At 44.1% G+C, this 14,308-nt stretch overlaps 1 protein-coding gene across 3 annotated transcripts in view; it reads right to left on the minus strand.

Moving 5' to 3' along the window:
• The window catches only part of atxn10 (ataxin 10), a 121,538-nt gene extending 107,781 nt beyond the window's left edge, over positions 1 to 13,757 (minus strand). Inside the window, exons 1-2 of one of the 3 annotated variants that reach the window (XM_007894691.2) lie at positions 13,605 to 13,757; positions 8,757 to 8,954 (exon numbers count right to left, since the gene is read on the minus strand). In XM_007894691.2, the coding sequence (XP_007892882.1) occupies positions 8,757 to 8,954; positions 13,605 to 13,747 (341 nt within the window). In that variant the 5' untranslated portion in view covers positions 13,748 to 13,757. Of the gene's footprint in view, positions 1 to 8,756; positions 8,955 to 10,335; positions 10,933 to 12,486; positions 12,924 to 13,604 lie in introns of those variants that run through there. The other 2 variants (XM_007894692.2, XM_042335622.1) reach the window with 2 other exon arrangements.
• Positions 13,758 to 14,308: the final 551 nt, after the last annotated feature.

Below are 14,308 nucleotides of genomic sequence, written 5' to 3' on the forward strand. Positions count from 1 at the left end.
CTGCAGCACATCTTTCATTAGAACAGAAAATTATTGGTGGGGGAACTAGAAAAAATGACATTGAAAGACTTGTAAGTATATCATGAGCAGCAAACTCGGTGAGATGTGTGCACTGATTACTGTGGGAAACATGCATAAACAAGTAAACATGTTAAAAAAAAGCTATTAATTCTGATTTTAGTGGTGAATGACCAACAGGCATCTGAATTCTTGGGAAGAAAAATGGAGAAATTAAATACCATATGAAGTCTCGTGAAGACTGTAAGGTCGTGGGAACGAATCACCAAATGTGTATGTTGCAATGATGATATTGGGGTGGGACATTGTAAGTAAACAGCAATGGAATCTGAGGTTCATTAAGGCTGTGTTGCGTTGGAAAAGTCTGGCCAACGAACCAATGTAAGATGCATCTGGTTGGAGGTAGAAAATTATCTTTGTAAATTGAACTAATGCTGTGCATCTCCACAATACGACATTGTCAGCTCGTTCCTACCCCCCCCCCCCCAAAAACAAATAGTGTTCTCACATAAATTGGTTTTGTATAATAACTTTGCAGAAAAATTAAAAGCAGAAACTTGCAACATCTTGCCAGACCTCAAAGCCGGCACCGCTGATTGGAATACTCAATGCACATATGGTAAGTATAGGATTCTATTGTTCACACATGACCTCCGAATTCCCATTCAACCCAAGCTTCTGGCCTGAGAAAAGCTTATGTCAAAATTTTATCACAGTGCATATTATCAGCATAGAACTGCATGACATGAATGCCACTGAAGCTGCCCTTAACCACACTGGGAAAAGTTTACCCAACGCTTTTTTTTTTAAAAGAAAGCTTTACAAAATGTTAACTTTTACTTAGACAAACCATAAACACATGAATGAGAACATTTGTCCAAAATGAAGACAATTTGGTACATAGATTACTAGTGTTTAAGGCACACAGCTAGTACTGGACCTAATTCATAACCTTTAGAAGTCAAATAAAATGCAGTACTTTGCAACAATACCTCAGCAGTTTTAACCATGCGACATAGTTGAAACTGCTGAGTTTCAACATCATACACTTACACATTCAACATCTACTGTTAATAGCAAACAGTGAACCTGCTGCTCCGACATGTCTCTGCCTCTTCGATGCAACTCTTCTCACATTATTCTTGCTTCTAATTTTCATTTATCAATTCTAAATGTTATTGTGGGAGCAGGCGATAACCTACATGCAGTGCTCCTGTTATGTGATATTAACACAACGAATGTGGTCAACATGTAGCTGGACGTCAATTTGTTGATCTTCCGGTAATGCATGATTAGCAAAATGATATGAAAATATGAAATTTCTGCCATAAAAAAAGTAGTAGTAGTAATGTTGTTACAATTATTGTTTCACTATAAAGGTAAGGTCCCTAGCAGATAGATGAGGTGCTGTTCCTTGAGCGTGCGCTGTGGTTCATTGGAACAGTGTAGGAGACCATGGATGCAGAGGTCAGAGTGCGAGTGGGAGAGAGAGTTGAAGTGGCAAGAAACCGGAAGCTCAGGGTTGTGCTTGTGGACCGATTTGACAAATCGGTCACCCAATTTGGTTTCGTCTCCCCAATGTAGAGGGGCCCACATTGTGAGCAGCGAATGCAGTAAACTACATAGGTTCTAGTACACGTAAATCGCTGTCTCACGTGAAAACTGTGTTTGGGGCCCTGGACAGTGGTATGGGAAGTGAAAGGGCAGGTACTGCATCTCCTGCGCTGGCAAGGAAAAGTCTAGGGACCTTACCGCCCTCTGGCCTCAATACTGATTTCAATAATTTCTGACCATAACAACTCACCTTCCCCCTCCCCCTCGTCTGTGACCATTACCACATCATCTGGGTCCCAATCGACTGGCTCCGGCCTTCTACATATCCCTTGTCCCTCCATTCCACCACTGGTGACCGCTCTTTCAACCACTACACCCCAAAACTCTGGAACACTCTTTCTCTCTCCCTCCGCCTTGCTCCTTCCTTCCCCATCTGCAGGTCATGCCTGAAGACCTTCTTTTTCAACCGTGCCTACAGTCACCTTCCCCTCTCCCCCGGCTTGGTGTCGTGCTCCACCAATGGTAAGCGCTCTGGGACGCTACCCTGTAAGGGGTGCTATACAAATGCAGGTTGTTGTTCTTGTTGTACCATGACCGTCACATTGTAATACGACTACCATGACGCCATGAGAATAATGCTAATAACAGTAATAATCCTTACATATGAAATGGCATCTTTTATGTTTCAAATGATTTACTGCAAAGTGCAATGACTGTGTATTTTGTTGGCAAACTTAGGAGCCAGTCAGGAAAGTGAACGATCAATTTTATTGCTGGCATTATTGGCCAAGACACCGGGAGAAATTCCCTAACTGAGAAAAATCTGAGAAAAGCAGATGAACCAAGTGGTGAAAAAATTGCTATTCTTTTTGAAAGACCATTTATCTTCATGCCTTACTCTGCATAAATCCTTCCACAGACTTGGTTATGACATCAACAATTGGTTTCCCCCTCCTACACACACCACTCTTTCCAACCCTTTCTTCCAAACTTCATGGTGGCACAGACTAGGTTTTAGTGGATAATGAGTATTGCTCTGAATTTTTCCTTTATGCTCCAATAGTGAACAAAATTGTCCTATCTTGCCATGAAATACCACTTAACTCAAAGCTGTGCCTGTTGTGGGAACAGTGAAATATTTTCTGGTTAACCTGGCAACAGCTAAGATATCCTTACGCACGACTGCCACTGCATTAGCTACGCACAATGGACCAAGAACAAATACGTTGCTGTGCTCAATTGGCTGCAGGGTTTCGCCCACAAACCAGTCGAGCCATTTTACAATATTTTCTGTAAAGCGCTTCGAGACGTCTCAATGATGTGATAAGGCACTATATCAAATGCAAGGCTTATCATTATTATTGTCAAACAGTTCTCTAGATACTGAGCAACTGGGTTTTCAGAAATCTTGAAACAGAAAAGCCTTGTCAATTTAAAACTGACACAAAAATAATTAACTTTTTAAATTTTACGTCATGAACAGACTGAAAGCTTTTAGTTTGTAGCCTTTTGTGTAATACAGTATTATTTCTGAAAGCTTGAAAGGGAACACACATTTTTGCTCTTTTTAAATAATGTTTTTTCTTCTTTCCTCCACCCACAGATCGAGTGCCAAGTCCTTAGTCTCTAACGCCAAGCACTGATTCTTCAGCTTTTCTTAGCATGGAAATACCTTGCCTTGCTTCAGTCTCTTTTCTCAATGCCACAGCAGAAACTTCAAACTCACTCATGGGTGTAAATCACAGATCTGCCATTCTGTGACACAGGAAGATGCAGTTTCACAGTCTGACGTTTGCAAGAGACAAGTAAAAGGGAAATCCTAGAGTCAACATTATTCCACGATAAGCCACAACACAGATATGATTGGCACAAAAATTCCAGTTTTTCTCAAATGCAATAAATGCTGCCACAACAATGCACTCAAGCTTAGCCCTGTACTTTTAAACCACACAGTACTTTGTATTGCTTCATATTTAATCACACACCTCTCATAAGTTTTCAGTTACATTATTCCGTATATTAAATCTCAAGTGGTTTTGGCATCGTGATGGGATTGCTGCAGTTGCGGAGAGCAAAAAGCAAAAGCAATTCTTAATGTCTCAAACCCACAAGCCAGTTTCCAAATTGGTGTTTGTCCTACATATTCATCCTTCCCCAAGGACACCACCAAAGGTTCTTCCAGAGGCTGTTGGAATGTCTATGATAACCATTCCGCCATTTTCAGCCGGACCACATTCAAGAAGGCAGCTCATATCTCGTGGGTTTCCAGTTATATTTCATGAAATGGTACATGATAAGGAGTTACTCAAATTGGCCACTGAAACTGAAATACAAAGATTATTTACAATTGATTGCTGCTAGCGAGAATCTGGTGCAACAAAGAGGCTCAGGGTGGTATGCATCCCTTCAGAAGTGAAATCCTGAAACCCACGGTCACAGTGCAGCCGATTCCAAGTAAAGTATCAGCGCCAGCGTTTCCCGCTCAGAATGCTTTTCCCAGTGAACCAAAGAACTTTCAGGATTTCATGGTTCACAGGGCAAAAGCTTCCTGAGGGGGGAATGAATCCTCTTTAAGAAACTTGATGCATCTAAGTGTTATTTCCCAGCAATGCACTGTGAAGTACATACCAAGAATTCTGCATCAATTACTACTACACAACATAATGTTCCAGAGTAGATGTCATCGTGCATCTTCAATGTCAGCCACAAAGCCTGAAAGCAAAGCACCTTCTGTGCGCCAGCAGAAGAGACTGCATTTTTGTGCTGAACTATTATAAAAAATTGTATCTGTCTGTTGCAAGGGGGTCATTATTTTCATCCAAGTACCATGTTGGGGTTTATGTGAATGCCCTCCTAGGATCAGGAGTTTGCTGTAGTCTCCCAAACTTTTATTGCAAATGAGAATTGGCCTACTCCTCAGGGGCTATCGAGGGATTAAAAAGCCTCAGTGATGTTGGTCAATTCTCCTTGCTTTTCTTTTAACTATTTGTCAACTACCAATACTCTCTGTACAGGTTTATACAGAAGGAATGGTTATGTGTCACTAAAAATATAAGCTCTCCGAGACACTGTCCCACATAAATAAAGAGCGCTCTATAAATGCAAGTTGCTTTTGTAAAAATAAAGCTCCAAGTGGTTTACAAATGCAAAATGATCTGGATTATTGTTTCTATAGCATGACTGTTTACGTTATAAGTAGTATTCTGTTGTGTGCCAGCAGGCTGAGGTCAGCCTCACCACTCCATCACCTTTATTTGTACTTGTACCTTCTTTATCCTCCTTTCATCTCTTCGCCCTTCATCTGCACAGCATTACCCAGGCCATAAAGCCAGCCAGACAAACCTCTCAAAATGCAGCTACCGATACTAGAAGCAATGAGTTATGGTGGTGAAATTTAATCACATATTCTAACTTCCTCCCTATGAAGAAGCCCCCAACACTCATGTTGTAAAACCTTCCATCTCCCCTCAGCCCGACAGAAATACGCTCAGTGGGAAACCATAGAACCAAATGCCCCACATCATCTCAGAAGTTGATTTGGCTGGTGAAATTTGAAAGCTGGGATGAACAGAGAAAGCCCTACTTTTGATTTTGGATTATCTCAAGACCCTCCTCTTCAACCGCGCCTTTGGCCGTCCTTCTACACTCCCTGGTCCCAACCAAATCCCTGACTGTCCAGCGCCTTGGGACGTCCTCCCAACATGAAAGGCACTAACCATACTGTACGATACATTTCCCGATCTCAACCCAAAGTTCCATGGATTGTTATCTGAAGAACACTGCTGTTAAGGCAGCATTTGTTAACAGTAGGTAAGGGCAAGAGAGAGCTCAGTTGTAATGCCTTAGTTAGAATATTCTGTTCCTCCAAATCTTGCCGATGAGCCAGGATGGCTGCTGTCATCAGACTGTGGACTCGCCTGGATCAGGAATCGGACAACTAAAACTGTCTTGACTTGATCCTGACATTCTGTGGTTAAGGGGGTGATAGGGTCACGAAGCCTGGTGCGGGAGGACACGGGCTACAGAGTTCTGGATGATCTGCAGCCTATAGAGGGAGGAGTTGGGGAGGCCGACAAGCAAGGAGTTTGTGTAGTCGAGCTGGATGTTATGAATGCGTGTACAAGAGTCTCAGCGGCCTGCGCTGTGAGACAGTGGTGGAGCCGGGCGATGTTGCAGAGGTGGGGGAAGGCAGAGCGGATCATGGGCGCATGTGAAGTAGAAAGGATAGTTGAGGATATGGATATTGAAGAGGAGGGGAGCGAGGACAGAGCCCTGAGGAACGCCGCACAAGACGGTGAGGGGGCTAGAGGAGAAGCCGTTTGTGGAGATGAAGTGGACATGGTGTAAGAGGTAGAATCTGAATTAGTCAAGGACGGAACCATGAATGATGAGGTCAGAGGAGAGGTGGTGAAGGAGGATAGAGTGGTTAACGGTATCGAAGGCAGCAGAGAGGTCAAGGAGGATGAGGAGGCAGAGGGAGATCTGGTCACAGATTGACAAAATGTAATTTGTCAGTTTGACCAACGCTGTTTCTGTGCTTTGGGGGGTACGGAAACCCGACTGGAGGGGCTTGTGAAGAGAGTGGCAGGAGAGGAAAGAGGAAGCAACGACACGTACCAGGACCTTGGAAAGGAAAGAGAGGTTAGAGAAGGGGTGGTAATTTGAGAGCAGGGATGGGTGCAGTGAGTTTTTTTTAGGATACGAGTGAAAATGGCAGTTTTTAAAGGGGGGAAACTGTGCCAGTGAACAGGGAAAAGTTTATGATGTCTGTGAGCAAGGGGCTAAGGAGGTGGAGCTGGGAGGTAAGGAGAGGGGTAGGGTTGGGGTCGAGGGAGCAGGTGGTCGGTTTCATGTGAGTTATGGTGGTGGTGGTGAGAGAGGAGTGGGAGGCAGGTTCAATGGTGTGGAGGGAGGGGTGATTAGGGGCCGGGGTGGGAGGGGGAAAATGGGGAGGGGGTAGTCGTCGGAAGGGCAGAAGCAGCTGAGCGGATCCCCTCGACTTTGGTTTCGAGGAAGTCCAGCATCTCCTCGCAGCTGCCGTTGGCAAAGAGGATGGGGGAGGTGTGAGAGGGTGGGCAGAAGAGCCTGTTGGTGATGGCGAAGAGGAGCTTGGGGTTGTCCTTGGCCTCCAAAATTCTCTTGGGAGTAGAAGGACAATTTAGCGGAAGTAAGGGCGGAGAGGTAAGTTTTGATAAGGTCCAGCCAGATCTGGACATCAGCTTATTGGTGAACAGCATAACTCATGCCACCATCTTCCTGCCCACAGCTCCAATACACACACCCTGAGCAATGGCTGCATTAGTTGGAAGTGTACAGCTTGGACAACAGCTGCTAATCTCTGCACACCAATCAAGTGGATACCAGGTTCCAGATATATAAGCACAAACACTGCATCCAGGTAATACCTTCCTGCAGCTGTTATCCCTAACCTCAGTTGAGTTTTTTATAACATAGCATATATAACATGAGCAGTATAACATACGTATCTCATTGATACTAAACTACAGACCAAGTAAGTTTGATGTCCATTGTAGGTAAAAGTATGGAAACTCTTATTGAGGATAAAATCATGGAGCATCTGGACAGAAATAAAATCATAAATGATAGCCAATATGGATTTATGAAGGGGAGGTATTGCCAATTTAATTTATTGATTTTCTTTGATGGTGTGACAAGGAAGCTTGATAAGGATAAGGCTGTGGATGTTGAATATCTGGATTTCAGTAACGCCTTTGATACAGTTCCTCTTGAGAGGCTGATACTGAAAGTAAAGAAAGCGGGAATCAGTGGAGGTATATTACAAATGGATATGCTACTGGTTGACAGGGAGAGCCAAGAGGGTGGTGGTACAGGGAATGTCATCAGACTGGGAAAATGTTACCAGTGGAGTTCCATAAGGGTCTGTTTGGTGACCTTTTGTTTAATATTTTTATAAATGATCTGGAACCAAGGGTCGTGAGCACAGTAGCTAAGTTTGCAGATGATATCAAGCTACTGAAGGTGGTAGATTGCGAAGCTGAACAAGATAGGTTACAGGAGGATTTGAACATACCTGGGAATTTGGCAGATCAGTGGCAGATTAAATTCAATGTGGAGAAATATAAAGTATTTCACATGGGGACAAAAAATCCTGGGACTATTATTTGAAAGGAAGGAAAATAATATGTATGGAAAATGAAAAGGACCTGGGGTCCTGATTGACAACAATAATAAATAATCCTTGCATTTGATATAGCGCTTTTCACGGCTTCTAGACGTCTCAAAGCGCTTCACAGAATATACAGTAAAGTGAATTGACAGTATATTTTGTGAGCAAAACGTGGCAGCCAATTGCGCACAGCAGTGTCCCACAAACAATCGTGGAATCAAAACGCGGTCTCTCGCTTGCGAGGCAAGTGCTCTAACCACTGAGCTACAGGACTCCTGCAGGACAATAAATTGAAGCTCTCCCAACAATGCTCTGTGACAGTGAGTAAAGCAAACCAGATGTTGGAATGTATCAAAAGATCAATAGCAAACTGAAATAGTGGGGTAATCCAGCCACTGTATAAATCATTGATGAGGCCATACTTAGAGTACTGTGTACAGTTCTGGTCACCGCAGTACAAAAAGGATATTGGAGAAATCGAGAAGATACAGAGGAGGTTAACCAAAATGAATGAGGGAATGGAAGGACTGGACTATGAGGAGTGACTAAATAAATTGGGCATATTCACGCTGGAAGAGAAGATGGAGAGGTGACATGATTACTGTCTTTAAGATTCTAAAGGGGAAAAACAATATAGATCATGACAGGCTGTTTCAACTTGTCCAGAATAGTGAAACCAGAGGACATGGCCTGTGATTGAAGTGGTGTAAATTCAGAACAAATCTACACAAAACACTATTTCAGTGCGTGAATAGTGAATCTGTGGAACAGGCTCCCCAGGGAGACGGTTGAGGGAGGAAGTGGAATTCTTTCAAATACAGATTAGATAGTTTTCTTTCAGGAAATAACATTATGGGATATAGTACATGGGTAGTTCGGGACATATGTGCAGGCGACCGCCAGGAAGGTGGAAGGCGAACTGATCTTTTTTTGTCTAGAATTTCTTATATTCATATGTTCTTATGCTCCAACACAATATGCCACTGCCCTCATTGTGAGAAACCTTAACAGAAAGGCCAAAGGAAGTTTTGCTTGCCTTATGAGATTCTGGTTCTTGCCACATTGCACGCAAGCATTTCGGAGACAGCGGAAGCATTCAGCACTCAACTGCAAACGAGCTGCAAGTTGCTCATTTCTATTATCATTTGGATCTTCAGTGAACAGCTCCATCTCAGTCAACTGTATCTTCAGAATGTGTTTAAGACTTTCAAATACACATTGTGTTGCCTCCTCCCTTCAAAGTAAAAGATAAAAAAAATCAGCACAATTATATACAGTACTGTGGAAAACAATCAGTGACAGTCTGTATTAGGTTAAAGAGAGCAATTCACACATATCTGGCATTATATTGTTCAGCTCATGTCTTGGGACCCAAGAACATTGTATCACTGTGAACATACCCTTTGTCAGCAGCAAATGTATATTACGCACAGCAATGGACTTCTCTTTAGAGGGATTGTCCCCAGATTTCCCACTCCTGCCTCCAAAGTTATTTCTGCTGAACCAAGGGTATAAGCAGGGCCAATAGAAAATTGCAGAAATGTTTGCCAAAAATTGCAGGGCATTTGACAAATTTCGTGGAAACTTGGGGAGAAACTTGATAAAATTGAGGAGGGTTGACGGGTGCAATTGAGACGCATTTTGCTGCTAACCTACAGTGGAGTCCTGTAGTTCAGTGGTTAGAGCGCTCTCCTCACAAGCAAGACTTGGTTCGATTCCCAGCAGGGCAAAATGTTGGGCAAGTTTCCTTACTCCACATGCCTCTGTTCACCTAGCAGTAAGTAGGAACCTGGCTGTTAGTCGATTGGTGGATCACTTTTCCAGGGTAATAATTCCTTCCAAAAAAATAATAAATTGGTCACTCAATCCACAACTGTTTGTAAGACACTGCTGTGTGCAACTGGTTACCGCTTTTCGCCCACAAAATATAGTCAATTCACTTGACAGTATATTGTGTGAAGTGCTGAGATGTCTCGAAGACTGATAAGACGCTTGTCAAATGCAAGGAATTTTTTTTTCACGTTATTGTTAAAAGCTAAACATGAAGAAATAACACATCATACTAGATTGTTGGGAAAAAAACAATTTATTAATGTTTTCTTCAACAAAAACCAGAACATAACACCTTTCAAAAGATGCAAAACTACAGTTTGAACAGTTTGCAGAGAAACTAAAATTTTCTAACTCAAATTTTCACAGAAACAAACTGAAAATTCTCAGCCAAATGTTTAGTGCTCGTTAATTTTTAACATGAGAAGAATCTTTACACTGTCTTGTGTTAGGTTTTGTCTATTGTCTTTCAACACGTCTGCACAAACAGAAAATGAGCTTTCCATGTCAGCAGTGCTCGCTGGTAGCCAAATGTACCTTTTTGCAATTTTAGCAGGTTTCACAAGTGGCTCAGGTTGAGCTTTCCACCAGACTGCTATTATCTTTTCAGCTGGGATAATTTCTGCAGCTGCTTTGTAGGCATGCCATTCAAAGTTTGATACAGCGGAAGGGGCAAGAATCACAAGTCTTGTTTTGCATCCAGTGTTACTAGCTGGTGAGGATCAAAAACACGAGCTGTTTTGCAGTTAGCAATTGATGGGTGCTTTTTCAAAATCAGTCCTAACCTTTCACTTCTGTCTTGCATGATTCTCTGGAAAAGGTTGACACAAGCCTCTCCCTCACTCTCAGAATAGGCTGCCAATGTTTGCACTGTCTTTGGTCTGTACTCCTACACTCCAGCAGTGGCACAGAAATCAATAAACGAATGTAAGTACAGATTGTGCCCTGAGGCACAGCTGTTACCTGACATTCTTCAGTAAGTTTTGTGAGTTCAAATGAGTGCTCTGTCACAAAAGTTGTTTGGGCTTGCATCTCTGCAGCGTTATTGTTCAAGAGCTTTTTCATTTTTGTTTCACTGCTAAGGCCTCTGATGCAGTTCATTGAAGAAATTCTGCTAAGACAGACAAGTACTCATCCAAATATTCAACAGCCTTCACCCAGGAGCACCAACACATCTGAACAACAAAGACTGGCATCTATGGTTCAATTCCATCCTTCGCCTCCATAAGTTCCAAGTATTGATTGCCAGCACATTGGACTTTGGCAGAATACTTTCTTGACCATAGCAACCACTGTGTTTAAGTCCTCCAGTATAACAGGATAAATTTCCAAAATCAAGTTCAGAAGATGTGCAATAATAATAATCCTTGCATTTGATCAAGTCTTTGTGACATCTCAAAGTGCATCACAGAATATTCTGTAAAGTGAATTGACTGTATATTTTGGGGGTGAAACGTGGCAGCCAACTGTGGGACTGCAGTGTCCCACAAACAATCGTGGATTGAGTGACCAATTTATTTTTGAAGGATTATTATCCCCGGAAAAGCGATCCACCAGTCGATTTACAATCGGATTCCTACTTACTGCTAGGAGAACAGAGGTATGTGGAGTAAGTAAACTTGCCCAACATTTTGCCCTGCCGGGAAACAAACCCTGGACTCTGGCTTGCGAGGCGAGTGCTCTAACCACTAAGCTTTAGGACTCCACTATGCATGTAATATGGATTGCATTTGGAAACAATTCCGATGGAATGGTGTTAAATGCTTTGATCATGTAGCTTGCACTGTCTGTGGCAACTGCAAGCAGTCAAATTTAACCTGTTTTACATTTAAGATTCGTAGAAGAGCTTGTGACAGTGGCGTTGTTCTCTCGTTGCAAGAATTTTACTCCAATAAGAAAAGGATTCTCCTCAACGTTCTGCAGTGGCTGTGCCAGCACTGACAGAACACTGCACCCGCTGGAATCAGTGGTCTCATCCAGGAACAAGTACACATCTGTGTCGTCAACATGTCTTTTCAACAATGCTTCATGCTCAGGAATAAACTCTTTCCAAGTATGTATTACAAAGCTTTGATGGTGTTGGAATAATCCCTCCCTGTTTTGTGTGCTTGCATAGAAACTCTTGGAAGGCAGGAGCTTTTTCAAGTGGTATGTCTGCTCTAGTCAAACACCTCACAAAGTCCAATATGAATTCTTTCCACTCCGTAGATGATGCAATGATTCTAGAGATGCAGGTTGTCAAAACAAGGTGGCTTTAAGGTCCAGTTCCATCTAGAAAGGAAAAAATAAAAATTGATCTTCATGATGCATTTGTAGTTATGTCTATTTGTTTGTGTTTGCTGTGGTTGCTTTGTGCGCTTTTAAAATAATAATCCTTACATTTGATATAGCACCTTATCACATCTTCGAGACATCTCAAAGCATTTCAGAATATACTGTAAAGACTACGTTGTGGGCAAAAAATGTCAAAAAAATTCAATCCAAAAGGAGGGAGATTAACTTTTGTAATTATAAGAATTAAGATTTTCTTTCAATAGTAAAATGAAAGCAAATAATGATGCATTTTCATTTAATATTATATCAAATGTATTTTGCTTTATTTTCTTTACTGCCACTGCCTTGTGTTCACAAAGTTTCCGAGATTGCATGTGCTCATCAATGGTTACTTGCGAACATGATCAATTGTGTGTTAGCAAATGCGACAAAACCAGTGCCCACCGTCTTCATAATGGTCATCTGGATAGAGTATAATTCTATCTGAGGGACAGCCTGAAAATGAGACGTGTTGCCCCTTGGCTTCCTCACGGGAGTTACAAAAACGTTTGGACATATTTGTATTGTACACCCCTGACTACAAACTATAGGTGTATATTTCCTGAAAATGTAGTCATGTTTAAAATACTAAAAATTTTAATTTTGAATAGTACAGCACTTACCAAGAATTCATCTCGGGAGTTCAGTTTAGGCCGGGCAAATAAGATGGCAGTAGTGTCACACAGCTGGTATTTCTATCATGGTTCATCCACTAGCGGGCGAAGCTGATTTCCCACTCACGCCCCTTCCGTGATCCCAACTCTCCCTGCACCGGACACGTGCGACAGGAGCCGCTCCGCCCACAGTAGCAGCATTGAGCAAACAACGCGCAGAGGCCTGGGGCACTGTGTTTTTACAGGTGTGTAGCGAGGAGGGAATTTGTAGCGAATTCCGCGGAAAAAGTGTGGCTGCACTTTTCAGTTGGCCCAGGGTATAAGTATATGCAACAAGCAGTTAAGCTGTACAGGCCCTAGGTTTTGATCAACCATTTGTGCTTAGATACCCTATCTCAGTCATGCAAGGGAAAGGGTACTTTAATGGTTATCAGTCACAATAGACTGGGGAGAGGCCAAAAAAAAGACAGCATTTTTGATTCACTTTCCTGTCCAATGACTCCTGATGGGACATGAGCTGTTTGGAGGTTAACTGAAAACAGGACCAACACTACTCACTGTCTTGTCATGTGAACATCTGGAAACAGCAAGAGAAGGAGGCCATTTCAACACATTTCCGTCGATTGCACCAGTTTATTAACCATCCTCAGGTGATTGCACTCTTGTCTCTGAGTCAAAGGGTTGGGGGTTCAAATCCCACCTCAGGACTTTGCACTCGTGTGGCCGAGACTGACACTCAATACTACATTGTAGTATTGGGGAGTGTGGATGTTGTAGACACATGAGCCCGTCCTGAGGCTGCCCGGGGGTGGGGGGGATCAGACATCTGAGCCTGTGTCTGGGGGGGACGGACACCTAAGCCCTGTCCCGTAGGGGGGAAATCAGACGTCTGAGCCTCGGGGGCGGAGCAAGACACCTGAGCCCTGTCCCGTGGGGCGGGGGAGACATTTGAGCCTGTGGGGGGGGGGAGAGAAGACACCTGAGCCCTGTCCCGTGGGGCGGGGGAGACATTTGAGCCTGTGGTGGGGGGGGGGGGAGAAGACACCTGAGCCCTGTCCCGTGGCGGGTGGGGGAGAGGGAGTATGGAGTCTCTCGTGTTTCCTGCGCTCCCCGTTGGCCTCTCTCACCTGCCGCGCCGCTCCCTGAAGGCACCGGTTAAGCTCTGGATGGGTGTCAGGGTGTCCGGTGCCGGGTCTCCTCCCCGGCTGTCCGGGCCCAGCGCGAGTAACCGCGCTCCCAGCGCACACACCGCCTCCCTGGGCGCCGCCATCTTCCTGCCCGCCGACAGTGACGTGAGGACCTGACGTGATGACGTACTGACGTGCGCTCCGCGGAGCCCCCCCCCCCGGGGGCGCCAAATTTGAATTCTCCGCCGGAGCGAATTTGTAAACGAAGCGCAAAGACCGCGATCAGAGAGTGGGCGCACACTCCCCCCCCCATCTCCCTCTGCTCCCCCCCCCATCTCCCTCTGCTCCCCCCCACCATCTCCCTCTGCTCCCCCCCCCCATCTCCCTCTGCTCCCCCCCCCATCTCCCTCTGCTCCCCCCCCCATCTCCCTCTGCTCCCCCCCCCATCTCCCTCTGCTCCCCCCCCCCATCTCCCTCTGCTCCCCCCCCCCCCCCCCCCCCCCATCTCCCTCTGCTCCCCCCCCCCCCATCTCCCTCTGCTTCACAAGGCCAGCATTGCTGATACAAATTGGAGACTGCTGATTTTTCGAGGCTCTCCGTTGAAGCCGGAGAGGCGTTATAATAATAATAATAATAATAATAATCCTTGCACTTGATACAGCACCTTATCACATGGTCGAGACGTCTCAAAGCGATTCACAGAA

The sequence above is a fragment of the Callorhinchus milii genome, unplaced genomic scaffold, assembly GCF_018977255.1.
Source record: "Callorhinchus milii isolate IMCB2004 unplaced genomic scaffold, IMCB_Cmil_1.0 Scaffold5, whole genome shotgun sequence".
Taxonomy (NCBI): Eukaryota; Metazoa; Chordata; class Chondrichthyes; order Chimaeriformes; family Callorhinchidae; genus Callorhinchus; species Callorhinchus milii.